At 39.2% G+C, this 27,522-nt stretch overlaps 1 protein-coding gene across 2 annotated transcripts in view; it reads left to right on the forward strand.

Moving 5' to 3' along the window:
* SAMD5 (sterile alpha motif domain containing 5) overlaps positions 1-27,522 on the forward strand; it is a 244,928-nt gene that overhangs the window by 45,948 nt on the left and 171,458 nt on the right. Inside the window, exon 2 of one of the 2 annotated variants that reach the window (XM_045390356.3) lies at positions 16,653-22,259. The exons of the other annotated variant lie outside the window; for it this stretch is intronic. Within the exon in view, the coding sequence (XP_045246291.1) occupies positions 16,653-16,715 (63 nt within the window). The 3' untranslated portion in view covers positions 16,716-22,259. Of the gene's footprint in view, positions 1-16,652; positions 22,260-27,522 lie in introns of those variants that run through there. 2 annotated transcript variants of the gene reach the window in all.

Below are 27,522 nucleotides of genomic sequence, written 5' to 3' on the forward strand. Positions count from 1 at the left end.
GTCACCCATTTACGTTTCTTCCGAGTTCATTTGGACAAGGTCAACATCTTGAGTGTTATTCAGATGACTTTATAAGCCCGTTCTTTTAAAGCAGTTAGCAATGGTCTAACTTGAAAGCCACATCACAACATTTTTTTTTTTTTCTGAAAGTGTTCTTTTTCAGCCCTGCCAAAATTGGAGATGAGGTAATGGGATGGAAAACAGCACGGGTACCCTGGACTTCCTTCATTCTGGCTGTCACTAAACATGTGTGTTAGTCCATTCTCACACTGCTTTAAAGAACTGCTCAAGACTGGGCGATTCAAAAGGGAAAGAGCTTTAATTGACTCACCGATCTTCAGGGCTGGGGAGGCCTCAGGAAACTTACAATTATGGCAGAAAGCAAAGCAAACATGTACTTTTTAACATGGTGGCAGTAAGGAGAAGTGCTGAGCAAAAGGGGGAAAAGCCCCTTATAAAACCTTCAGATTTTGCAGGAATTCGCTATCGTGAGAACAGCAGTATGGGGGTAACCGCCTCCATGATTCAATTACCTTCCGCCGAGTCCCTCCCATGACACGCGGGGAATTTTGGGAACTAGAATTTAAGATAAGTTTTGGGTGGGGACCCAGCCAAACCATATCAACATGCAAATGTGCCTGGGAAAGAATTGCTAAAGAGGATGACGGCTGTTGTCTTGCTTCCTTGCCCCTTCCGATTCATCAAGTGAGGTCATGGCCAGTGGAGGCCAGGCTTCAGTGTTTGGGGAATTGAGCTTCGTTGCCAGGAGGCCACAGGCTATTTTGATATGGCAGACTGGCTGCACTCAGAATTGCTGGGTCACTTCAAAAGCTCTTGTTATTGGAAAGGCTGGCAAGCACAGTCCTTCAGAGAACCATGTTTTTTTCCAGGCAGAGCAGCCGTCTTTGCAACCCCCTCACCAGACTTCCTCAATGGCAGGAAGGTTCCAGACTTCCCAGTTCCTGAACGGGCTAAGTCAGATGAGAGCCAGCAGGGTGAATGTGGAGTGATTGCTAGGATGGAGCTATCATTTGAATGGGCAGAATTCTATTTCAGACTGACGACTTGGTTTGACACTTGATGCTGATTTTGTGATACCTACCTTGACTTCTTGTATCCAGACGTGGTATAGACCAATAGTTCTCAAAGTGTTGTCCCCAAGGCCCTTTCAGGGGATCTGCAAGGTAATAATTATTTCATAACAATACTATAATGTGATGTTATTTGCCTTTTTCACTGGGAGGGCATTTGTACTGGCAGCACAAAAGCAACAGCGGATAAAAATGTTAGTGTCAAACGGTGTTAGCACTTACTGGATTCTTCACCCATATGCACACCCACATACACCTGCCAAAAGAGGCAATTTTTCCTTAAAATAGCCTTGATGAAGCAGTAGAAATTAATGTTTATTAAATCTCAACCTTTGTGTACATGATTTTGAATATTCTGTGTGACAAAGTGAAAACTACTCATACAGTGCTTCTGTTGCAAATGGACATGTATGTAAATCTAGTCCCCTTGCAAACCACTTGTACTCCTGTTTGAGTTGCTGGCTCAACTGACTGCTTCTTCCATGTAACACCATTTTCACTTGAAAGAGCAGCCGAGAAACAAGCCATGCTTATTTCGACTTGGGTATTTGGCAGATTTCTTAAAAATAACTAAAGTGAACCTAATATTTCAAAAAACATGATTGACAGTATTTGTTATTAATGATAACATGTGAATGTTCAAGTGAGAACAAGAATTTCAGAAAACTTATATTTGTCCCAGTGACTTTGATAGTTTCATACTGCCTAAAGATTTTTTTGATTAGGCAACCTCGGGTGGTGATATTAACACATGGGATTTTAAAAATATATTGAATAATGATATGTGTTGACATTTGGAAGATCTGCATAATTCAGAAACTGAATATTTCCCAAATGACCAAACATGATACCATAAAATCATGTATGATGGAAAAAGTCAATTAAAAGTAGAAGATTGACTAAGATTTTAATGTAATAAACAGTAAGAAAAGTTGACTGATATGGTTTCAAATTTCAAATGGCAAGTGACTTTTAAGAAACCATCTCTTGTCAAGTTTTGCCATGGTATTAAAATGAATATCTACAATTATTTATCTGAAAAGTCTGTTCAGATACTCCCTACTTTTTCAGTGCCACGTCTGTGTGAGGCCAGATTTGCTTCATATACTTCAATTAAAAACATATTGCCACAGATCAAACATAAAGAGATATAAAGAGACATACACAGGTATGCACAAAAGTAAAACAATGCCATTCTTCTTAATTTTGGGGAGAATATATGTTTATTTTTCATAAAAATATTTGTGTTCACATGTAATGCATTTACTAGTGTTATTTTAAAATGAGTGAAATATATTTTTTAAATATTTCACAGTTATAATTTAAAATACAGTACATATCAATAGTTATAACCCGTAAAACAAAAGCTCTTTGGAATCTTCAGTAATTTTTAAGAATTCAAATGACTCTTAGAACCAAAACCAGAGAATGGCTGGGATACAACATTGCAGTGTTTCTCAAGTTTCTGAGAAACATAGTATTGTTATGGAGGTTTCTGAGCTGTCATGAAACTACAAAAAGTTTCCCAGGTTGGGAATAGTGACTTTTCATTATTAAAGTCACTATTTCATTATTAAAGTCACAAACAGAGACAATTACTTAAATATTTTTATCTTTAAAATGAAAACTTTGTAGAGCTTTCATTTGTAGAGCATGTGTATGCTTATATCACACATTAAACTCTCATTCTTCAATAACTGATATAAAAACAAAAATACTGGCAATTATTTTCAATTTTAATTTATCAGAAATAAATTATATCTACAACGATGGCATGTAATTTTTAGAGCAATGCTTGGAAGTGGCCACTAAAACCTTCTCTCTTGTCTTGCAATTTAAAATAAGTCACAAATACTCAAGTAAATAATAAATAAACCCATGGATATTTTGAGCAAAAGAAAAATAGTAGTTCTGTATGTTGACTATTTTCTATTTTTGATACTGTAACCAATAGTTAAATCTCAGTCTGCATATTAATACACATGGAGTCAACATATAAACATAGTTTTTTTACATATTTTAACAAATCATATTTTTCATACATAATTTAAACAGTTTGCATCATTTATTGAATAAGAAGAAATCAAACTTTTTCATTATGACATTAAATATAACTAAATAAGCATCATGCATAATATTTTATATTCTGAATAAAAATAAAATAACTTTTGTCTAAAATCACCTTTGTATCTATCACCAAAAGCAATTAAGGGATTAAAAAATATTTCTAATGGCATTTAAAATTCTGTGTTCGCTGCAAAGGAGCCCATGTTTTCTAGGGCTTCTGTAACAAAATAACACCAACAAACAACAGAAGTTTGTTTTCTCACAGGTCACAGCCAGAAGTCTGAAATCGAGGTGTCAGCAAGGCCATGCTGCCTCCAGAGCCTCTAGGGGAGACTTTCCTTGTCTTTTCCAGCTTCCGGTGGCTTCTGGCATTCCTTGGCTCATGGCTGCACCACTCCACTCTGCTTCCACTTTCACCTGGCCCCTTGTTGGTGTGTCCCTGTGTCCTCTCCTCTCCTTTCCTTATGAGAACACCAGGGACTGGATTCAGAGTCCACCCTAAATCCAGGATGATTTCATCTCAAGATCCTTAACTAAGAACATCTGCAAAGACTCTATTTCCAAATAAGATCACATTCTGAGGTTCCAGGTGGATGTGAATTTTGGCAAGGGGATGCTATTCAACCATTACAGTTTCCCAATAAAAAATGATTGGAGAGCATAGAAGTAGTTTTAATAAAGTGGGCTTTGCTGTTGCACAGAACCACCCTGCCACTGATTAGCAGTTTGACCCTGGCAGGTTGTCTACACTTTAAAGCCTCAGATTCTTCATTTATAAAGTTGAATCTATGGTTTACCATCGCATTGGCATGTGGTAAGAAGTAAAGGTGATTGGGAGCAAGATGGCCGAATAGGAACAGCTCCAGACTCCAACTCCCAGTGCGAGCGACACAGAAGACTGGTGATTTCTGCATTTTCAACTGAGGTACTGGGTTCATCTCACTAGGGAGTGCCGGACAATCGGTGCTGATCAGCTGCTGCAGCCCGACCAGCGAGAGCTGAAGCAGGGCGAGGCACCGCCTCACCTGGGAAGCGCAAGGGGAAAGGGAATCCCTTTTCCTAGCCAGGGGAACTGAGACACACAACACCTGGAAAATCGGGTAACTCCCACCCCAATACTGCGCTTTAAGCAAACAGGCACACCAGGAGATTATATCCCATACCTGGCCGGGAGGGTCCCACGCCCACGGAGCCCCCCTCATTGCTAGCACAACAGTCTGCGATCTCGCAGCAAGGCAGCTGCAAGGCTGGGGGAGGGGCGCCCGCCATTGCTGAGGCTTAAGTAGGTAAACAAAGCCGCTGGGAAGCTCAAACTGGGTGGAGCTCACAGCAGCTCAAGGAAACCTGCCTGTCTCTGTAGACTCCACCTCTGGGGACAGGGCACAGTAAACAACAACAAAAGCCAAAAGCAGCAGAAACCTCTGCAGACGCAAATGACTCTGTCTGACAGCTTTGAAGAGAGCAGTGGATCTCCCAACACGGAGGTTGAGATCTGAGAAGGGGCAGACTCCCTGCTCAAGTGGGTCCCTGACCCCTGAGTAGCCTAACTGGGAGACATCCCCCACTAGGGGCAGTCTGACACCCCACACCTCACAGGGTGGAGTACACCCCTGAGAGGAAGCCTCCAAAGAAAGAATCAGACAGGTACACTCGCTGTTCAGCAATATTCTATCTTCTGCAGCCTCTGCTGCTGACACCCAGGCAAACAGGGTCTGGAGTGGACCTCAAGCAATCTCCAACAGACCTACAGCTGAGGGTCCTGACTGTTAGAAGGAAAACTATCAAACAGGAAGGACACCTACACCAAAACCCCATCAGTACATCACCATCATCATCAAAGACCAGAGGCAGATAAAACCACAAAGATGGGGAAAAAGCAGGGCAGAAAAGCTGGAAATTCAAAAAATAAGAGCGCATCTCCCCCGGCAAAGGAGCGCAGCTCATCGCCAGCAACGGATCAAAGCTTGACGGAGAATGACTTTGACAAGATGAGAGAAGAAGGCTTCAGTCCATCAAACTTCTCAGAGCTAAAGGAGGAATTACGTACCCAGCGCAAAGAAACTAAAAATCTTGAAAAAAAAGTGGAAGAATTGATGGCTAGAGTAATTATTGCAGAGAAGGTCATAAACGAAATGAAAGAGATGAAAACCATGACACGAGAAATACGTGACAAATGCACAAGCTTCAGTAACCGACTCGATCAACTGGAAGAAAGAGTATCAGCAATTGAGGATCAAATGAACGAAATGAAGCGAGAAGAGAAACCAAAAGAAAAAAGAAGAAAAAGAAATGAACAAAGCCTGCAAGAAGTATGGGATTATGTAAAAAGACCAAATCTACGTCTGATTGGGGTGCCTGAAAGTGAGGGGGAAAATGGAACCAAGCTGGAAAACACTCTTCAGGATATCATCCAGGAGAACTTCCCCAACCTAGTAGGGCAGGCCAACATTCAAATCCAGGAAATACAGAGAACGCCACAAAGATACTCCTCGAGAGGAGCAACTCCAAGACACATAATTGCCAGATTCACCAAAGTTGAAATGAAGGAAAAAATCTTAAGGGCAGCCAGAGAGAAAGGTTGGGTTACCCACAAAGGGAAGCCCATCAGACTAACAGCAGATCTCTCGGCAGAAACTCTACAAGCCAGAAGAGAGTGGGGGCCAATATTCAACAGTCTTAAAGAAAAGAATTTTCAACCCAGAATTTCATATCCAGCCAAACTAAGTTTCATAAGTGAAGGAGAAATAAAATCCTTTACAGATAAGCAAATGCTTAGAGATTTTGTCACCACCAGGCCTGCCTTACAAGATACCCTGAAGGAAGCACTAAACATGGAAAGGAACAACCGGTACCAGCCATTGCAAAAACATGCCAAAATGGAAAGACCATCGAGGCTAGGAAGAAACTGCATCAACTAACGAGCAAAATAACCAGTTAATATCATAATGGCAGGATCAAGTTCACACATAACAATATTAACCTTAAATGTAAATGGACTAAATGCTCCAATTAAAAGACACAGACTGGCAAACTGGATAAAGAGTCAAGACCCATCAGTCTGCTGTATTCAGGAGACCCATCTCACACGCAGAGACATACATAGGCTCAAAATAAAGGGATGGAGGAAGATTTACCAAGCAAATGGAGAACAAAAAAAAGCGGGGGTTGCAATCCTAGTCTCTGATAAAACAGACTTTAAACCATCAAAGATCAAAAGAGACAAAGAAGGCCATTACATAATCTTAAAAGGATCAATTCAACAGGAAGAGCTAACTATCCTAAATATATATGCACCCAATACAGGAGCACCCAGATTCATAAAGCAAGTCCTTAGAGACTTACAAAGAGACTTAGACTCCCATACAATAATAATGGGAGACTTCAACACTCCACTGTCAACATTAGACAGATCAACGAGACAGAAAGTTAACAAGGATATCCAGGAATTGAACTCATCTCGGCAGCAAGCAGACCTAATAGACATCTACAGAACTCTCCACCCCAAATCAACAGAATATACATTCTTCTCAGCACCACATCGCACTTATTCCAAAATTGACCACATAATTGGAAGTAAAGCACTCCTCAGCAAATGTACAAGAACAGAAATTGTAACAAACTGTCTCTCAGACCACAGTGCAATCAAACTAGAACTTAGGACTAAGAAACTCAATCAAAACCGCTCAACTACATGGAAACTGAACAACCTGCTTCTGAATGACTACTGGGTACATAATGAAATGAAGGCAGAAATAAAGATGTTCTTTGAAACCAATGAGAACAAAGATACAACATACCAGAATCTCTGGGACACATTTAAAGCAGTGTGTAGAGGGAAATTTATAGCACTAAATGCCCACAAGAGAAAGCAGGAAAGATCTAAAATTGACACTCTAACATCACAATTAAAAGAACTAGAGAAGCAAGAGCAAACACATTCAAAAGCTAGCAGAAGGCAAGAAATAACAAAGATCAGAGCAGAACTGAAGGAGATAGAGACACAAAAAACCCTCCAAAAAATCAATGAATCTAGGAGTTGGTTTTTTGAAAAGATCAACAAAATTGACAGACTGCTAGCAAGACTAATAAAGAAGAAAAGAGAGAAGAATCAAATAGATGCAATAAAAAATGATAAAGGGGATATCACCACCGACCCCACAGAAATACAAACTACCATCAGAGAATACTATAACACCTCTACGCAAATAAACTAGAAAATCTAGAAGAAATGGATAATTTCCTGGACACGTACACTCTTCCAAGACTAAACCAGGAAGAAGTTGAATCCCTGCATAGACCAATAGTAGGCTCTGAAATTGAGGCAATAATTAATAGCCTACCAACCAAAAAAAGTCCAGGACCAGATGGATTCACAGCTGAATTCTACCAGAGGTACAAGGAGGAGCTGGTACCATTCCTTCTGAAACTATTCCAATCAATAGAAAAAGAGGGACTCCTCCCTAACTCATTTTATGAGGCCAACATCATCCTGATACCAAAGCCTGGCAGAGACACAACAAAAAAAGAGAATTTTAGACCAATATCCCTGATGAACATCGATGCAAAAATCCTCAATAAAATACTGGCAAACCGGATTCAGCAGCACATCAAAAAGCTTATCCACCATGATCAAGTGGGCCTCATCCCTGGGATGCAAGGCTGGTTCAACATTCGCAAATCAATAAACATAATCCAGCATATAAACAGAACCAAAGACAAGAACCACATGATTATCTCAATAGATGTACAAAAGGCTTTTGACAAAATTCAACAGCCCTTCATGCTAAAAACTCTCAATAAATTTGGTATTGATGGAACGTACCTCAAAATAATAAGAGCTATTTATGACAAACCCACAGCCAATATCATACTGAATGGGCAAAAACTGGAAGCATTCCCTTTGAAAACTGGCACAAGACAGGGATGCCCTCTCTCACCACTCCTATTCAACATAGTGGTGGAAGTTCTGGCTAGGGCAATCAGGCAAGAGAAAGAAATCAAGGGTATTCAGTTAGGAAAAGAAGAAATAAAATTGTCCCTGTTTGCAGATGACATGATTGTATATTTAGAAAATCCCATTGTCTCAGTCCAAAATCTCCTTAAGCTGATAAGCAACTTCAGCAAAGTCTCAGGATACAAAATTAATGTGCAAAAATCACAAGCATTCTTATACACCAGTAACAGACAAACAGAGAGCCAAATCATGAATGAACTTCCATTCACAATTGCTTCAAAGAGAATAAAATACCTAGGAATCCAACTTACAAGGGATGTAAAGGACCTCTTCAAGGAGAACTACAAACCACTGCTCAGTGAAATAAAAGAGGACACAAACAAATGGAAGAACATACCATGCTCATGGATAGGAAGAATCAATATCGTGAAAATGGCCATACTGCCCAAGGTTATTTATAGATTCAATGCCATCCCCATCAAGCTACCAACAAGTTTCTTCACAGAATTGGAAGAAACTGCTTTAAAGTTCATATGGAACCAAAAAAGAGCCCGCATCTCCAAGACAATCCTAAGTCAAAAGAACAATGCTGGAGGCATCACGCTACCTGACTTCAAACTATACTGCAAGGCTACAGTAACCAAAACAGCATGGTACTGGTACCAAAACAGAGATATAGACCAATGGAACAGAACAGAGTCCTCAGAAATAATACCACACATCTACAGCCATCTGATCTTTGACAAACCTGAGAGAAACAAGAAATGGGGAAAGGATTCCCTATTTAATAAATGGTGCTGGGAAAATTGGCTAGCCATAAGTAGAAAGCTGAAACTGGATCCTTTCCTTACTCCTTATACAAAAATTAATTCAAGATGGATTAGAGACTTAAATGTTAGACCTAATACCATAAAAACCCTAGAGGAAAACCTAGGTAGTACCATTCAGGACATAGGCATGGGCAAAGACTTCATGTCTAAAACACCAAAAGCAACGGCAGCAAAAGCCAAAATTGACAAATGGGATCTCATTAAACTAAAGAGCTTCTGCACAGCAAAAGAGACTACCATCAGAGTGAACAGGCAACCTACAGAATGGGAGAAAATTTTTGCAATCTACTCATCTGACAAAGGGCTAATATCCAGAACCTACAAAGAACTCAAACAAATTTACAAGAAAAAAACAAACAACCCCATCAAAAAGTGGGCAAAGGATATGAACAGACATTTCTCAAAAGAAGACATTCATACAGCCAACAGACACATGAAAAAATGCTCATCATCACTGGCCATCAGAGAAATGCAAATCAAAACCACAATGAGATACCATCTCACACCAGTTAGAATGGCAATCATTAAAAAGTCAGGAAACAACAGGTGCTGGAGAGGATGTGGAGAAATAGGAACACTGTTACACTGTTGGTGGGATTGTAAACTAGTTCAACCATTATGGAAAACAGTATGGCGATTCCTCAAGGATCTAGAACTAGATGTACCATATGACCCAGCCATCCCATTACTGGGTATATACCCAAGGGATTATAAATCATGGTGCTATAAAGACACATGCACACATATGTTTATTGCGGCACTATTCACAATAGCAAAGATTTGGAATCAACCCAAATGCCCATCAGTGACAGACTGGATTAAGAAAATGTGGCACATATACACCATGGAATACTATGCAGCCATAAAAACGGATGAGTTTGTGTCCTTTGTAGGGACATGGATGCAGCTGGAAACCATCATTCTTAGCAAACTATCACAAGAACAGAAAAACAAACACCGCATGTTCTCACTCATAGGTGGGAACTGAACAATGAGATCACTTGGACTTGGGAAGGGGAACATCACACACCGGGGCCTATCATGGGGAGGGGGGAAGGGGAAGGGATTGCATGGGGAGTTATACCGGATATAAATGACGAGTTGATGGGTGCTGACGAGTTGATGGGTGCAGCACAGCAACATGGCACAAGTATACATATGTAACAAACCTGCACGTTATGCACATGTACCCTAGAACTTAAAGTATAATAAGAAAAAAGAAAAAAGAAAAAAAAAAAAGAAGTAAAGGTGATTATGTAAAAGTGTACATTCTCATCACCGTCCCTGGGAGGTAGGCACAGAGAGAGTTCACACAGTAAATGTTACCAGCCGTTTGCTGCTATTGCTGGGGCCGGCAGGTAATAATAATCATAGTATGTTCTATAAGCACACTGTCATGGCAATTATATTGGTGATAACTGAAGTATGAGTTAGCAGATTAATGTTAATGGTGATTTCAAAGACAACTAGTATACAATAATAGATGATTTTCCTGTGGAGTAGGTTAATGAGAGAGAGAGGCAGAAGGAGAGAGAGAATGAGAACCTTAAGTGAGCAGCCCAGGAGCCTGGTGAGAGCAAGGCAACAGAAGTGTTGTATCCAAAGACCCACCATATTTTAAAGAACTGCAGTAGAGGCCAGACACTGGCATTCAGCACACTCCAGTATTTATGGCTATTTCTGTTCTGGGCTTGTGTTGCGTAGTTATAAGGCCTGTGTCTTGATCACATTTTGGATGGTATTTGGAGAACCTGAATCACAAGACAGAGGAAAAATCTAAAGGCACCTATCACTGTGATTCCAGTCAATCCAATCTAAACCTGCCCTCAGCTCTGTCAGAGTTCTCTTGGTGGCTATTTTTGAATCTCTCCCTCGTCCTCCTAGAAACTCTGCCCTTACCCCTCTCCTGGGCTCTTCTGCAGGTAGCCTTGGCTCATCAGAACTGAGAAGTGGTCCACAGCACACTCTCGCCCCCACTGCTTCTCTCACTGACCTCCAAATGTGTGGGCCCACTGACCCATCTGTCTTCATTCCTTCTGATTTTGATGAGAAATTACCCCTCTCCCCTTTAAGACTAACTCCCCCCTTGTCCACTCCGACCCAAGTGATAATTATGGTTCATAATTATCCCTTTGTTTTTTGCATTTAGTCTGTCTCCATGGAATCCTTCTGCTCCGTGTGTAAATATGCCCAAGCTCCCTCTTTGTTCTTAAAATCACTGTCCTTTCCAACGACCAAATACCTCCTTAATCGTTCTATTGAACTTCTTGAAAGAGTGGTGACCTTGCCCCCGCTTCTTGTTGTGATCAGCTGTTAATTATTAAACAATGGTTGAAAGTACAGTACAAAATTCCCAACAGTTAGAGTCCCAGTCCTTTCTTCCTGACTGAGATAAGGCATGTCCCTGACTCCAGGCGGTAAGGCGGCACTAGCCTCAGAAGCAGCTGTCTCTGGGAGCTGCCGCCTGCAGACCACAGCCCTGTGGGTTGTTCTTTTGTGTAGGAAGTTGGCATTCTCAGAAGTGTCAGTGATGGGTACAGCAAAGTACTTTTAAGAAAGTAGGGAATTTGCATAGCTATGCAGTTGGAAAAATTATAAAATCGGTTAATGCCCCAGGATAGCATAAACAAAGAGGCTTTTGTTTTTTAAACTCTGAATTTGTTTCTGATACTTTCTTCCTGAAGAAAAAGCCATAGGAAAATGTCCAGCCAGCCTCTCTACTATACTTTCCATTTGCTGAAAGCTGCAGAAAAGTCCTGAATGAAGGTTAGAACCTGTGTCGAAGCTGCAGAAAAGTCCTGAATGAAGGTTAGAACTTGTGTGGCCCTGAAGAGGCAGCGAGAAGCCCTGAATTTTTCTCTGGGAAGTAGAGAAAATTATTTCACTTACCAAGGACACACCTCTGATGAAGACAGGACAGTGAGAAGAGTTTATAATTAGGATGGCATTTGGATATTTGCTTCTAAAATTAAAAAAAAGAAAGAAAGAAAGAAAATACATGTAGATCATAATGTGGATCATTTTCTCTTCTATAGAATCTTAGAAAATGTACCCTAGAAGACTCTTTAAACAGAAAAAGAGCATATTGGGACACATGTGTAGGCCAGCCATTTGTATAACCTAACATTGCATCCTTCAGTCCTCTGGGTTCGGGAGCCCGCCTGAGCCTTCCCCAGTGTAGAAGCCGAAGAGGAGATGCTTAGAGGAAAGATGATCGTTAAGACATATATGGGCTCAGTGACCATATGTTGATCATGTTTTCTTTATTGTATAGGCAATAAAGACTATCTGACTTTCTAGACTAAACTTTTCTAAAAGGAATTTAGTTTAGTGAAAAATTTTTGTGAAAATTATAGTAGGGATGATTCAGTTGATCAGCAGTAGTGGTGGCTGACATTACATATAATGCTCCTATAGGAGATATGAACAAATGTGAAATGTGGGGGTTTTGTTCTTGGGAGAAATTTACAGTTACGGTGAGTCTGTATTTAACTGTCCTCTCTCCACACAAATTCCCACCTTTCTTGGTCCTATAGTAACAGCCAGTGTGACGTAGCTGAATGTTGGAAAACTGAAGTTGAGTTCTGTCATGAGGTCAAAAAATCTTGTGTCTTGTCACCAACCACCCAAAGACTCTGCTTAGTGCCCCTGTGTTACCAGAAGGATGGAAAGCAGCAATCCTACCATCATCAATTTTTTTGTTACACAGTTGTCTCCCAAATTGTATGCAAATTTCACATACTATTAATATACAGTCACTGGTTATATTTCTTCAGCAACCAAATATGGAAAATGTGTGTCAACTGGTTCTACAGCTGCAATTGAGCTACATCCTTTAGAATAATGTCACAATAGAGAAATGACTTCTGAATGGTGTTTAGCCTGCATATCACTCTGATTGCCTTTAATTAGGGGGAAAATCACAAGCTAAAAAGAGTAACAGACTTGAAGTCAGTTAAAAATCAGAGTAATCAACTGAGAAAAAAATGCAATCTCATAAATCTTAATTTTTAACCATAGGATAATAGTTTCTTTATTCATTGAATAACTTTTACTGCCTCTCTCTGCTTCTCAGATTAGAATTCTAACACTGATAGGAGATTTGGCATAGAACTGCCTAGCCTCTGAAATGAAGGGCCCCTCAAACCCTGTAAAAGCCTAGAAAAAATGAAACTGAGAAAGTCACACCCCAAGAATTAGGTTTGGGTGGCTTGAATGTAAAAACTCCCTGATTGAGAGTGATCTCAAAGTCAAAGGGGGAGAATAGACCAACTGTGATGCAAACATTTTAGCAATGTTCTCCTAGAAATAGGGAGATAATAATTTGGCACACTACAAAGAAACTTCTGGCAATCACTTTAAAAAACAACAGTAACAAAACCTTGTCTTTAAAAACGAAAAACGTTAGGGGTGTTAAGACACCAAAATATAACTTGGTATTTATTCCTGCAGTGGTTGGCTTTCATGAATTTATTTATTTATTTATTTATTTATTTATTTATTTATTTATTTTTGAGATGGAGTCTTACTTTGTCGCCAGGCTGGAGTACAGTGGCACGATCAGTACACTGCAACCTCCGGCTCCCAGGTTCAAGCGATTCTCCTGCCTCAGCTTCCTGAGTAGCTGGGACTACAGGCACACACCACCACGCCCAGCTAATTTTTGTATTTTTAGTAGACACAGGGTTTCGCCATTTTGGCCAGGATGGTCTCAGTCTCCTGTCCTACCTTGTGATCTGCCCGCCTCGGCCTCCCAAAGTGCTGGGATTACAGGTGTGAGCCACCGTGCCTGGCCAGCTTTCAAGAATTTTAAGAAGGGATCAATGCCTTTCGTGATTTTTAAGTCAACCTATTATGATAACCGAGAAAGAAGACTGTGAACACATGTGAATAGATTATTTTTCTTGGTGGAGTGAAGAAAGAGCTTTTATTTTCTTCATAGGGGTGTGCCTGAGAATTTAGGGGGAAAATGAAATATGAGAAATGTGTGATACGTATGGGAACAGCTCTGTGAATGTTTGTCTGTAAGAGTTATCTTCAGCAGTTACCTCCTTCAAGCTTGTCAGAATTTTAAAACTGTTCATTTCTGTTCCACTCGAAGAGTGAGATCTATCAAGACCAGCCTCTGCAGTGCCACGATGTGATTAGCCAGAAAAGAATGAAGGAGCATTCGGCACAGGGAAATCACCGACGTGTCCTATGGTCGTGAAGCAACATGTGCTCCACTAATTATTGTTCTCTCTGACTGCTCTCACATCTTGAAACTCTCCATGACCCATTGCGGAAATCCTGTTCATCTGCCCCCCACCCTCTCCCCCAAAGAATGAAAAATAGCAGATTGCAAGGCTGGACTTGTCTAATGAATGTGATTTGTTTTTGTGGAATCAAAGGCATGAGAGGTTTTGGAGGCTGTTAGTTTGACACTAGATTTGTGAAATGACTTCATGGTTCACACCGTTCGATGAGTTTAATAGGCAAGGTGTCTTTGCTTGCTAGATGATAATCTGTCCAAAGGCATTTTCTTTATTTTTCTATGTTTCTAGAGCAAAGTGACCTTTGAAAGTAGGCAGGATCATGTCTCTGACTTCAGGCAGAAGTCTATTGAACATGGGGCAGACATGGAATCTTGCATTATAATGAGAATGTCCTGAAGATACAGCGGACTCCCTCTGTGGCCTTTTCTTTTCCTGGAAGTAGTCTTGCTGCCATCTGAGTGCCCTAACACTGTAACCTAAGGCTTTTCCTGGATTTTTTTCTGACACAAATAGCTAGTTTTCTTGTACTCTATAGGAAATGCAATTTTTGGTGTTAATGCCTTTTTATGTATTCATTTATTAGAGCATTAAAAACCAAAGTGTTGGCCAGGCACAATGGCTCACGCCTGTAATCCCAGCACTTTGGGAGGCCAAGGCGGGCGGATCACAAGGTCAGGAGATCGAGACCATCCTGGCTAATACGGTGAAACACTGTCTTTACTAAAAATACAAAAAATTAGCCAGGCGTGGTGGCGGGCGCCTGTAGTCCCAGCTACTTGGGAGGCTGAGGCAGGAGAATAGCGTGAACCCAGGAGGCGGAGCTTGCAGTGAGCCGAGATCACACCACTGTACTCCAGCCTGGGTGACAAAGCGAGACTCCATCTCAAAAAAAAAAAAAAAAAAAAAAAACCAAAGTGTTACCTTCTTTATATTCAGGTAACTTCCCTTCTCTACAGAATTTTCCCTCACTCCTCCTCCCTCCCCACAAAAGCCCAACAACTTGGTTTGTTCAGATAGGTTGAAGATTACTTTTTTTGCAGTTTATAACAAGAGCTGATGTTTAATAGAGGTGTTGGGTTGCGTATGGGTTTATTTTGGCGACTATTTGAATATATTAATTAGTAGTAACATATCATTACTTAGTATTACAGCAAAATAGCTTGATTCTCTGGAGAAAGAAACTTCGTGAGCCTGGATAGTAATACTTTCCATCTATTTAGATGTGATTGCCTGATGGTGCCACCCAAACTAATTAATAATGACATATTAGCTAACATATTGCCGTCAGCAGGTGGCTGTTTGAGCAGGGGTGAAAATGGCAGGTGCTACAACAAATTGCTATACCCTAGAGAAATGTACAGAATTCTTCTTTTAAAGAGTCTTGATGATGTCTGCAATATGATTTTTATTTTTTGGGCACTTACAAGGCTTGGAGAGGTTGGAGAGATAGAGACTAGAAAAACAAAACTAAAGAAAGGAGAACAAAATTGATTTAACCTTTTCCAGTAGTTTTCCAATTCAATAAGCAAGTGGTTAGATCTAAGCAGCACAAAATTCCCAGGAAAGACTCAGGCATCCTTCTTCTTCCTTCCAACTTTCCTTTTCTTCCTCTTGTTTGTCCATCTAGATCTGTCAAGGGATTGTGGGCACACAGCAGAGCCCTGACAGATGGGCAGTGCAATGTAATCTACTGCTGCCTTTCAATTTCAGAGGGATAATTGTGACAATGAAGGGGTTAAAACTGTCAACAACTATCAGAGCTTGGAGATAATTACTGTAATATAAACCCAAGAACTTTGATGGCAAAGACCACCCAGCAAATGAATTCGACTAGGTTGCTGCTTTGTAAGAAATACTTAATTAACCTCTTTCCAGCTCACATACAACTATGGTTTTTATATGCCTATGTGAAAAAGTTACTGTTTATACATACAGATGACAATGATTAAATAGGATTGTGAATCATTTTTACTTTGGAAGATGCATTTCGAATTAGCACTTGCAGCTACAAGCTGAATAGATAAGTGCTCTTCCAGCATGAGATAGGTTGCCTTGGGAATGTCTCACAATGTATTGACTGTTGCTGTGGTACTAACGTTACTAACGTGTAGTACTTAGTGTGACTTAGGATGAACTATTATAAGGTATATTTTTATCTAACCTTTTTTTTTTTTTAAGTTTCCACCTCTTAGAAGGAACATAAAAGGAAAATAAAGTAGACCTTTTTAAACAAAATATAGGCTTGACAAGGATAAAATACATTCTTTGTTAATTAGCTTGAAAGAGAAAATTGATAGATAACAAGCAAAAACTCTTAGGGCTGTTCTTCAAAAGTCCATGTGGTAAGCAGAAAGAGATAAGTATGACTTAAAAATAGGAGCAGAAATCCATGATGGACTAGGGGAAGAATGGGTAAAGGAGAACTTCAATAACCCAGATATGTTCAAATCCACAGGTCCCAATGGCTGGCATCCTAGAGTACTTAATGAATTGGCCGAAGTCATCACAGAACCGCTAGATATCATTTTTGAGACCTCGTGGAGGACTGATGAGGTGCCTGAAGACTGGAAAAGGGCATATTTAGAACCTTCTTTCAAAAAGGGAAATGGATGATGACCCTGGAAATACTCATCAGCTTAACTTTTTGCTTGGACAATTTCTGGAATAATCAACTTAGTAAACTGGGTAACTGGCTTATAGCAGCTAGAAATAAGGCAGTGAACTATCACACATAAAGAAGTACTGAGTTCATTTTTTAAGAAGATACCATTATGAGATACAGTCCTATGCATTTCTTGGCATTCTCCCTTCCATTCTTAATGAAAACAGATGAGGTTGGCTAAGGCATTTGAGTCATAACTTACTTTAAGTATAATATAACAAAAAGATAGATTTCTGATATTAAGTAGTAATTATATTATTTCCAATTTTGCTTTTAATTTGAGAACAGTAGCTTTAATTTTTATATTCTAGCATACATTCTACTTCATTTCATATAGGACCATGTTTTCATAAGATAAGATATATAATTCTATGTAGAATAGTTTGGTGAAGGAATTCTTATTTTAAGGTGCTTTTATATAGTTATTTTGTATATTGGTACAATGATAAAGCTGATGAATTAAGGAACATTACCAAAGGAAGACAATTTCTTCTAACTTCTTTTTTTAAATTTAATCTGGCTGAGGTTTAGTATTAGGACTAATAAAAGTGTCTTGCTCTGACATGTATCAAGCAAGAGCCAGCTATTTTACTTCATAGCTAGTTTCTTGCAGTCTATGGAGACTGCCAGGGCCACAGACCACAGCCCGTTCTGAGCTGCAGTGCTTTATCCCACCTTGCTCTTCGGGCTTCTGACTTCAGGCCTGTGGAGGCCAGGAGGTGGGCAGTGGCAGTGGCCTGAGGAGCCCTGTAGAACTACGGCCGAAAAAGAGAGTAGATTGAGGTGGGGGGAGGAAATTAAGATGAATCTAGAATTTTTCTAATTCTTATTGTTCTTGTGTTTGGATGCTCATAGTTTTTTTGTGTTTTATTTTTTTATTTTTTTGAGACAGAGTTGCTCTGTCACCCAGGCTGGAGTGCAGTGGCACGATCTTGGCTCACTGCAACATTTGCCTCTCAGATTTAAGGAATTCTCCTGCCTCAGCCTCCTGGTAGCTGGGATTATAGGCACGTACCACCACACCTCAGCTAATTTTTTTGTATTTTTAGTAGAGATGGGGTTTCACCATGTTGGCCAGGCTGGACTCAAATTCCTGGCCTCAAGTGATCCACCCACCTTGGCCTCCAGTAATGCTGGGATTACAGGTGTGAGCCACCACACCCGGCCTGGATGCTGGTAGTTTTATTTTCTGCTTAGAAAATGCAACCATGTTGATGGGACCAAAAACTTAGTTGAAAGAAGCCATGGCAAAAGATGTTGACATGCAACAGGCTTCTGAGGCTGTCAATTTTTGAGAGCTCCCAAGTAGTACTGCATTACAGAATCTACTACTTAGAAGTACGTACAAGATGTAAGTTCCTATCAGCATTGTCATGGTAAGAAGAATAAGAAACTCTCAAAGGAAAAGAAACTTACATTCACTTTTTCCTGGTCCATTTTGGTTCCTAAGAATAGATAGGCAATTAAGAGGGATATTAGGTTTCTAAGGGCAATTTTAACACAATACTGCTTTAAAAATCTGAAGTTTAAATAGTTTAGCTATTTCTGTAGGTTAATTCAGGCATGAGTAAAATCAGTCTCCTTATTATATACAAATGTAAGGAAATTAAATTTTAAAAGCATGTATAGGTTGTCCTTAAACTATACAAAAGCTTGTAGTTTTATAAGGATCATATTCCAGTCAACCTTTCATCTTTTTTTTTTTTCCAAATGAACTAGGATCTTTAAAATTCCTAAGATAGATTCTTTTAAGTGGTAGAGGAGTCTGTATAAATTACAGATATAATTTATTGTGGTAACAAATGGCTTCCTGTTTGACCTCATTTCCAGGTGTTGCGTCTGTGGCCGATTTATTTCACAGATGTACATTTGCATGCACTTGTTGAACTTTGCTAGAAAGAACGCAAGTTTTGAAAAATCTATTACTTTCACTGTGGGCGTTACGAGGCAATCTACTGCAATGGAAAAAGGGTTCCTTGGTCATTTCAAGTTTTATTTTCTATTTGAGTAATATCTAACTTCAATTATTTTGCCAAGTTTAAACCTTTCTGTGTCTGCTGTTAGAATTTGAAAATAACAATGCTCTACTTAAAGTAAGAGTCACAGTCAGCAAAAAAAGCCAGTGGATTTTTAAAAGACATCTTAGTTAAAGCTAGAGGAAGAAAACTTTCAAATAAGCAAGAAGTATTGAAGGATGCCCATGAATTCCTTTGCATTAAAATCAAGATGAGGTAAGAGGTAGAATATAAGAGAAAGGAATTATTTTTACAGTGAATTGTATCTGGAGACAATTAGTCTTAGGAGGAGTATTTTTTTCAGTGTTTTTTTGTTTTTATCTAAACACCAATAATATATTTAACTTTTGAATATAAAAGAAGTAGCAATTGACTAAGAATAAATATGTTATAAAAACTAGAGTATTGTCTTGATTTGCATTTCCTAGAGCATTAAAAGAGACTAATTACAGACTTTTACTTGATAATATTGAGGAGTTTGGAGGGTCATAGCAAAATTTTCTTTAGTTCATCTTAAAATTTATGGAGGTAAAAAAAGATTTTATTCACATGAAAGATTTCTTGGCATAGCGAAGGCATAATGTTAAGGGCTCTTTCCTTACCCGTGTGGGAGCCGAACCAGTAATTGTGGGAAAAACTGAATTTATAGCAACAAAGGATAGTAGTTTCTCAACCTGGAGCGTTCAAGCAGTTTCTCAGTTCAGAGGTATTTATAGCATCTTGTTGTTATGCAATAAACAATGACAACAGTAAGCATTGAGTCTGCACTTTGGAGTTACTCAAGTCTTAGTTTAAATTCTAAAATTATTCCAGTAGTATTTTCCTGTGGTGAATCTGTTAAGGATGTAAGCTATACTGTAGCTTGGGGAATCATCTTGAGCAGTTATGAAACTCATTAAAGCTTCTTTTCCCTTGTCTGTAAAATGGGAAAAATAAATACCTCTATAGTTCTTAAGAGGCTTAAGAGTTTTACACCCACATACAGTCCTTGGCTCAGTGCTAGGCATGTAGCAGGTGCTGACTGCCTCTCTCCCTTCCCTTCTTTACTCTCAGTTGTCTTATTTCTTCTTATGTAGAAGAGATTACCTTAAAGCTGACTAGAAAACTCAGACATAAATTGACATTTCCTTATCATTGCCTGAAACCCACTGAGTAAGTCCCCTTTGATTTCTCTAAGGAAGGATAAAAATGGCTACAGTACTGGCTCATCATAGCAGTTCAGTAAATGTTTATTGATTGAATGAAAAGAATTTGATTAAAGGAAACAATAACACTCCATCCTGGGCAAAAGAGCAAGACCCCATCTGGAAACAAAACAAAACAGCAAATTCTTAATGGACGGCAGTTTCAAGTCTGGGGAAATAGGCACATAGACAGATATGAAGGCATTTTATTAGCTTTCTTCTTTTTATGGCAGCTTCAGATTGACAAATTTGATGTACAAATGAGTGAGTGGCATATGTACATTTTCCTCTGATTTTATGACTGATTTACAAATTAGGAGTGCAAATGGGCTATTCCCTGATAGCATCTTCTGGGAAGAATCCAGCCAAGATACAAAGCAGATGATGGTGGATCGGCAAACTCTTTTCTATGAAAAGAAAAACCAGATGTACCAAGGACTGGAAAGCACCTGCTTGAAAATTGATATGAGCATATCTGAATTTTTCTTTTATAAGAGCCTGAGTATTGTTAACAGCTCACTTGCATGGGGGGTTGAAAAATAACAAAAAAACAAGTTAACATAATTAAAATGCTTGGACAAAACATTTGCTTTATATAGATTCTTATATGTAATATTCAATTAGGTATCAAAATAGGTTCAGGCAGGTGGAAGAGTTCTGAATTTTCAAGGCAAATGAGGCATAAAGGGTGGAACATTGCATCTAGGGATGAATAGTGAAATAAGTGAAAGTCTGACCCTACACTGCCAATTCTCAGACCGAGTACAAAGTGTTAGGAATTTTTTATATCAACTGACATCTTGTGCTTAGAGTAAAGCCATATCGATGCACACATAGTTACTTTATTAAATCAAACAAATTGTGCAGAGCAGAGCAAATCCATTAGGCTTTCTCTTTTAGAGTTTTCTAATTTTACTCTTATTAACTCCCTCAGTTGTCATCAATTACATATTCCTACATCAGATATTTTAAACTATCAGATTCTTTGATTAAAAAATCATCTTCAGCTTTACCTTATTAATCTCTGAGGAGATAAATAACTTTCTAGTCCTTGATCATTAATCACTACTATTTTAGATATTTCCATAAAAGGCTTAAAGGGAAAAAATAATGGTAGGTACGTCAGAAAAAAATGGTGGGGCGGGGTGGCTCACGCCTGTAATCCCAGCACTTTGGGAGGCCGGGGTGGGCAGATCATTTGAGGTCAGGAGTTTGAGACCAGCCTGGCCAACATGGTGAAACCCTGTGTCTACTAAAAATACAACAAAATTAGCTGGGTGTGGTGGCGTGCGCTGTAATCCCAGCTACTAAGGCAGGAGAATGGCTTGAACCCAGGAGGTGGAGGTTACAGTGAGCTCAGAACGCGCCACTGCACTCCAACCTGGGCAACAGAGTGAGACTCTGTCTAAAAAAAAAAAAGAAAAGAAAAAATGAAGAACATAACTTTTCTACTTATCAAATAGATAATTTTAAAAAATTGTTTAAATTCCTGGAAATTAAGTGTTATTTTTTATTACTGCAGTTGAGAGCTACCTTTTAACAGAGGAAAACGAGAGGCTAAATTCCATGTTAAGAGCTAAGCAGTATTTTTTTTTTAACAATTTTGCCAGAATTTCTTCCACCAGACCAAAAGGAAGTAAATCTATAATAAATCTACTGTCTAAGTATTATTTAAGATGGGAAATGTCTTTTGTAGGTATATTCTGTATAATACCCTTAATTAGATGAATTATCCCTTATCATTCCAAAAATGAAATGCTGTGTTAAGTATCTCCGGGGCAAAGTGGTATGTTGACTGGGACAAATGTTAGAAATTGTATTGTTCATTGCAGTTGTTGCCCTGTTGCTCCAGCTTGTCAGTGTTTAGAGATACTATTTGGGTTGTTAAAGCCATCGTTCATAGAAAATTTCTGCCCCTACAGAAGTGTGTGCATGGGCCTTGGAAAATCTACATGTGTATATCTGAGTAGCCAAGCACAGATTCACTCTAATTGAAAGCAGCAGTTTGGTTTTGTAAATGTAATTGCAACTGACACTTTCTTTTTCCTTTCAGTTATTATTATTTTTAAAAAGGATGTTATGAGAAGGCACTATGAAAAGCCTAATTGGAACAACATTATGAACCATGTAATGTATGCCCATGCACACTGTGATTTGCAAACATATGTCCGCTCTTCAATAAATGTTACGGCTTTCACAGCGGTTCCGCCTTGGCCTCTTTTGTCATCTTCCACATTTTGATGAATGTGGTGGAGTTTGTGCATTGTTTAAATTGACAATATGTAAATGTTTATGGTGCTATAGCATTATGGTCAGCATGGGAAATCAGAGTTCTAACTGGAAAGAAAAAAGTGGCTCTTCCCACACTGCACACCAAAGTGAAATAAATCCATTTTATGAGCTGGGATTCTTTGGTATGGTTGTTACATAGGAGTATGTTGTAGGCTTCTCTTGTGTGATTCTGTGCCAGTCATGGCGGCTCACCACGGTGGGAGATGGGATGGTGGGGGCTGTCGGGTGGTAAGAGGGGCCATGTGTGGAGTTTCTGTACCTGTGTTTCTGCTGTGGTTCCCGCAGCCCCTGAATCTCCATCACCTGGAATGTGTTGTGAGTCAACTCCAGATAAGCAGTATTTCAGTGGTCATTAGACACAGAGTACTGGATTTGAATCCCAGCCTTACTACTTTCTGGCTTCAGGACCTTTGGCAAGTGGACTAACTACTGTGCATGCTTAACACAGTCACCAGTCCCCAGACATTAAATTGAAGACGTTTTATCACAGTGTTTTGGGTTTTATAGAAATGTCATCATGTGCGATGATTTCATGATGGTGCTCATTGTTTTTCCCACTGGATACAAGATGAGAAGAAAGTAAATATAAGAAAAAAAATGTATGGTAAATATTAGGAGGAATATGTACGAATTTGAATTTTAGAAATGAAAAGGACCTTGGGGATAACCTAGTCTGATTCATAAATTGTGTAGTTAAGAGACTAACGTGCCAGGAATTTGTGGCCTGTCCGTGATAACACCCCAGGTTGGTGGCAGACGATTGGCATTCTTCCATCTCCTTGAATCCTGGCTTTTGTCTGATGTCAAATCCTGGGAAGTATACCTAAAGCGTTCTGTGGCTCCTTCCAAAAAGACTCATTTTTCTAGAATGGACTTAGTTTGAACTTAGATCCCTGGTTTTTAAGGCATAGACATAACCCTTTTGTTCATAAACTAAAGCTCCAAACTGCCCCAGGGCTCTGCAGGGGCCAGAATTGTGGCTTGAAAACCTGATCTTTCAGCCTTAAAACCTTATACTTCAAGTCCTCCTTGATCTGATAAGCATATTTAGAAAAGTTCATGACACTGGTGGGCAGCCCTAAAAAGTACTTTTTAAAAATAGGGAAATGTACGCCTGCAGTAAAGTTCACAAATAAGTGTTTGTCAAAGAAGAGGATGGTTTATATCATTAATGAAATCACATCACATAAGGCAGCTTTTAAAACATCTTTCATCTGAATCTAGATAATGAATATCTTCTAGTTTCATTCCAGGCCATTTGCTGTCCCACTGAGAATTTTTTTTAATTTAAAAGAGGAATCTTGAATAATTTTAAATGAAAAACTTACTCCACCCGCCCCCCCCCCCCCGCCCACCTCCCAGAGTTACCCTGAGGACAGAGTACATTCATGTAATTATGGACACTTTTTTGACTAACTCGTCTACTTTGAAGTACATTCATGTACCAATAACAGGATGTCTGTGGAATCTCATTTGTTTCGTGGCTGAATAATGAGCACCAATTGTGAACACTGTGTATTCAGTGTACATTGTTTTAGATCCCTTTAGCTCAATCAATTTAACTTCAACTTCATTTTGGAAGTTAATTAATCTACATAATAGCATTTACAAAAATATCCATTTTGAGTGAAGAATATACATTTAATTAAAAAAAATCCTTGCCTGTAAATCAGAAGTTCTTAAATCCAGTCTCTTGGTTTTGCTGGTGAGCGGAGCTATCTAAGTCACTTCCTTTTACACCTTCAGTCTCCCATCTGCAAAAGTGCTCAGTGGACAGCATTGGTAAACACACCCTGTGAAAGGTTTGAGACACAGATGGGATCTGTGAATAACCTCAAGTTTTTGTTTTTTTTTCTTGATGACCTCCACCAGGCCATCAGTCCATCTGGTTTGTCCCACTGGGGTTGTTCCCCGCTTGGTGTTTCCCTCATTCCTAGTGTATTATCTGGCATGGTGCAGTGCTCAGTAATATTGTAGAAAGAATGAAGGACTAAGTAAACTTTCTCATAAGCCTAAAGAAACTGAATGCTTAGGTTATATGAGATGGTTAGACAGGGCATTTCCTATTTTCAGGGAACCTGAAGTAACACTGGCTTTGTGTTGGAAGAATAGTGGCTTTCTCCCCTATACCTGGGAAACCAAGTTTCCCTTTTTTGGAAGTGCACTTTATGGTGTGATTTTGTTATTATTCAGATTTTCTGACTTTCCTGTTTACTTGTCTATAAAACCATAAATGCAAATAAAATTCATAAAATAATATTTTATAAACTCAATTAGGTTTGCTGTTGCAGAAATGTACTAAACATTTTAATTTGTGAAACCACACAAAAAATACTAAAATGACACAGGAAAACAGGGTCTCACCCTGTCACCCCGGCTAGAGTGCCGTGGTGTGATTGTGGCTCACTGAAACCTCAAACTTCTGGGCTCAAGGGATCCTCCCACCTCAGACTCCCAATGAGGCACTATTTGAATTAAGATTTTCTTTAGGTCATATAGTCCTACTATGAATTATGAGAGGGATATATGTCTGCAATTAAAACTAGTAAGAATCAATTGATTTCTGCAATTATAGCTAATCAAACTATGGTTAATATACTTAATCACATACATGTTAGTATATGGTATACTGCTAGACAAAACACCAAGACATTTTGATGTGTTCGGCACAAACCCTAATTTACCTCTTAGATTACATTTTTGACACATCCCCTTTTAGATATATTTGATATGAATTTGTGACCCATAATTTTGTCCCTGGAGAGAATTATTTCTTCCCTAAAGGGTACTTCTACCCTCTACCAAAATAAAGGCAAAAGAGAGTGAAGTAGTTAAGAACAGTCCAGGATCATTCAGACCTGACTTTGAACCCCACAAAGCTGCTGAGAATTACAATTGCTTGCCTTAAGAATGAGCTTGCAACTCTGCAGTCATTATGTGTCTTGTTTTCCTTTTCTTCCTCTGATATATATGGATTACCTGGGAGCCAGAAATGGACATGAGAGCTTTGAAGTCACAAAGGCCTGGATACAAATCCCAGCTCTTCACACCTGGCTGTGTGTATTAGTCCATTCTCACACAGCTACAAAGATACTACCCAAGACTGGGTAATTTATAAAGGAAAGAGGTTTAATTGATTCACAGTTCTGCATGGCTGGGAGGCCTCGGGAAACTTACAATCATGGCAGAAGGTGAAGGGGAAGCAAGGACTTCTTCACATGGTGGCAGGAGAGAGAAGTGCAAGCAGAACAAATGCCAGATGCTTATAAAATCATCAGATCTCATGAGAACTAACTCACTATAATGAGAACAGCATGGGGGAAACCACCTCCATGATCCAGCCACCTCCCATGAGGTCCCTCCCTTGATACATGGGAATTATGGGGATTACAATTCGAGAAGAGATTTAGGTGGGGACACAGAGCCAGACTATATCACTATGTGACCTTACGTAAGTTACTAAATCCTTTCCAGTCTGTTCTGTTATCTGAAAAGTGAGGTTACTAATACCCCATCAGAGGGTTTCTGGGAAAACTTAACAAAATGACATGTAAGATAATGATAGAAGATTTTGTATTGGAGGAACACAAGTCCTTACTACATAGCAGCTGGGCAATAGAATGTGGAGGGTGGGAACAGAAAAGAAGTTTGTGACTCATTAATGAAAATTGTTTTCAATATATGATAGAATAAAAGCTTTCATTCTATGAATGAAAGCACGGTGGCTCACACCTGTAATCCTAGCACTTTGGGAGGCCTAGGCGGCTGAATCACGAGGTCAGGAGATAGAGACCGTCCTGGCCAACATGGTGAAACCCCATCTCTACTAAAAAAAACAAAAACAAAATTGGCAGGGTGTGGTAGCGGGCATCTAGCTACTCAGGAGGCTGAGATGGAAGAATGGCATGAACCTGGGAGGCAGAGCTTGTAGTGAGCCACAGTCACGCCACTGCACTCCAGCCTGGGCAATAGAGTGAGACTCTGTCAAAAAAAAAAAAAAAGTTACATTCATTACTCAATTACAAAACAAAAACATCAAAAAATATGGTTGCCAACAGTAAAAAAAAAAATTTAATATGTGCCCAGGATAATTCAAAGCACTCCCCGTGTATTATCCCATTTAACCTTTACAACAATCCTATGAGATTATTCTCATTCTACAGATGAGGAATCTGAGGTAAAGATGGGTTTTTCATAATTTACCCAACGTCACACAGCCAGTAACCAAGAAAGTTAGAATTGGAATCTCAGCAGTGTGACTTTAGGTCTGTCCTCTTAACCTTTATTTATCTTCTGTGGGGACTAAACTTAATACAGAATCAAAATGTAAGGACTACATATCAAGAAGCAGGACAGTAGAAGAAGAAGATTGACAAAGTTCTGATAAAAGAGGGGGTGCTTGAGGGATGAGGAGACCAAATGAAAGTGGTGTCTTAGTCTGATTGGTGCTGCTATAACAGAATGCCTGAGACTGGGTAAAGATTTTTTTCTCACACTTCTGGAGGCTGGGAAGTCCTAGATCAAGATGCCAGCAGGTTGGGTTGTCTGGTGAGAGTTGCATTCTCCGGAGAATGTTGGCTGTGTCATCACATAGCAGAAGGCAGAAGGGTAAGAGACTGAATGTTTTTCGAAGCCTCTTTTGTAAGGACCTTAATCCCATTACTGAGGGAGCACCCCTCATGGCCTAATCATATTTTAAAGGCCCCACCACTTAATACTATCACATTGACAACACCTGAATTTTGAAGGGAATATATTCAAACTGTAGCATTCTGTATCAAATATATTGTATTTCATCAAATCTAAGATGAAAAGCACCACCAGTAAGTACCATTAAGAAAGGAGAATGCTGCCAGTTTAACTATATTAAAAGTTTACAATATTTTTCCCATTTAGATTTTTATTTTCAACTTATTGATAGAGCTATCTTAGGCTTATTTTTACATAGATATTTATGATTTAGCAGTTAAACATACATAACAATAAAAGCAAAGCTAAGTAAATGTAAGGAAATTCTATAGTACTTTTGTAAGCAGTCGCTTCTGAATCTTTTCAATTCATGTCCATCTATGGCCCTGTTGTCCTCACATGTTCTCTGGCCCACAGAGGCATTGCTGAAGTAGCACTTCTGAGAGCCCCTCTGTCATATCTGGATTTCATCTAAACCTTTCT

This window comes from Macaca fascicularis, chromosome 4 (genome assembly GCF_037993035.2).
Source record: "Macaca fascicularis isolate 582-1 chromosome 4, T2T-MFA8v1.1".
NCBI classification, from domain to species: domain Eukaryota; kingdom Metazoa; phylum Chordata; class Mammalia; order Primates; family Cercopithecidae; genus Macaca; species Macaca fascicularis.